Source organism: Egretta garzetta, unplaced genomic scaffold (genome assembly GCF_000687185.1).
Source record: "Egretta garzetta isolate BGI_Z169 unplaced genomic scaffold, ASM68718v1 scaffold820, whole genome shotgun sequence".
In the NCBI taxonomy this organism is placed as follows: domain Eukaryota; kingdom Metazoa; phylum Chordata; class Aves; order Pelecaniformes; family Ardeidae; genus Egretta; species Egretta garzetta.
Window position 1 is genome coordinate 1,294 of NW_009258390.1, and position 726 is coordinate 2,019.

At 57.4% G+C, this 726-nt stretch overlaps 1 protein-coding gene across 1 annotated transcript in view; it reads right to left on the bottom strand.

Moving 5' to 3' along the window:
• Window positions 1–597: 597 nt before the first annotated feature.
• The window catches only part of LOC118452692 (feather keratin Cos2-3-like), a 304-nt gene continuing 175 nt past the window's right edge, over window positions 598–726 (bottom strand). The window contains 1 exon segment of the mRNA XM_035898070.1: window positions 598–726. This exon segment is cut by the window's right edge and continues 46 nt beyond it. Within this exon segment, the coding sequence (XP_035753963.1) occupies window positions 598–726 (129 nt within the window).

Here is a 726-nt window from a genome sequence, read left to right on the forward strand (position 1 = left end):
ATCCAGCCTGTCCAGGTCCCTCTGCAGAGCCCTCCTCCCCTCCAGCAGATCAACACTACCACCCAGTTTGGTGTCATCTGCAAATTTACTGAGGGCACACTCCCTCAGCACTCAGTCTGCAGATGGAAAGACCACCTAAGGGACACAGACAGGGTTGCAGGAATGTTTTAATGAGTCTAAAGTGGGAAATGAGGTGACTCCAATTGGAGGCTCCCAGTGCAGGGAGGAGCAGGAGCAGCCCAGAATCTGTCCCCCCCTGCCTGTGACAGAGTTTCCAGAGGGCGTCTGCTGACCTGCCCGGCAAAGGCAGTCAGGTTAGCAGGGGCCTCCAAGCTGCTCTCTGGGGTCCTCAGAGCAGGCTTTGAGGGGAGCACAAGGCACCAAAGAACAGAAAGACAAAGGGTGAGTGGAATAGAGGCAAGGCAGACAATTGGCCATGTTTTCAGAGCACCCAGGATGGCCTCTTGCAGTCTGCCCTTGCAGGTCAATCCAGAGGTGACGAGTGTGTCTGAAAGCAAGGGCGTGAAGTTTGATCGTCTGTGCAGCAGCGGGGTCTGAGTTGGTGGGGGTCCTTATGCGAGGCCGTTGGCAGCATCTTTAGCAGGGGTGGCATCTGTTGCCATAGTAGCTGCTGGTGATGCAGGAGAGGTCACAGCAGCCAGAGGTGATGGGCACTCCCTGACAGCTGAGGATGCTGCCAACAGCAGCGGGGGGGGGGGGGGCCAC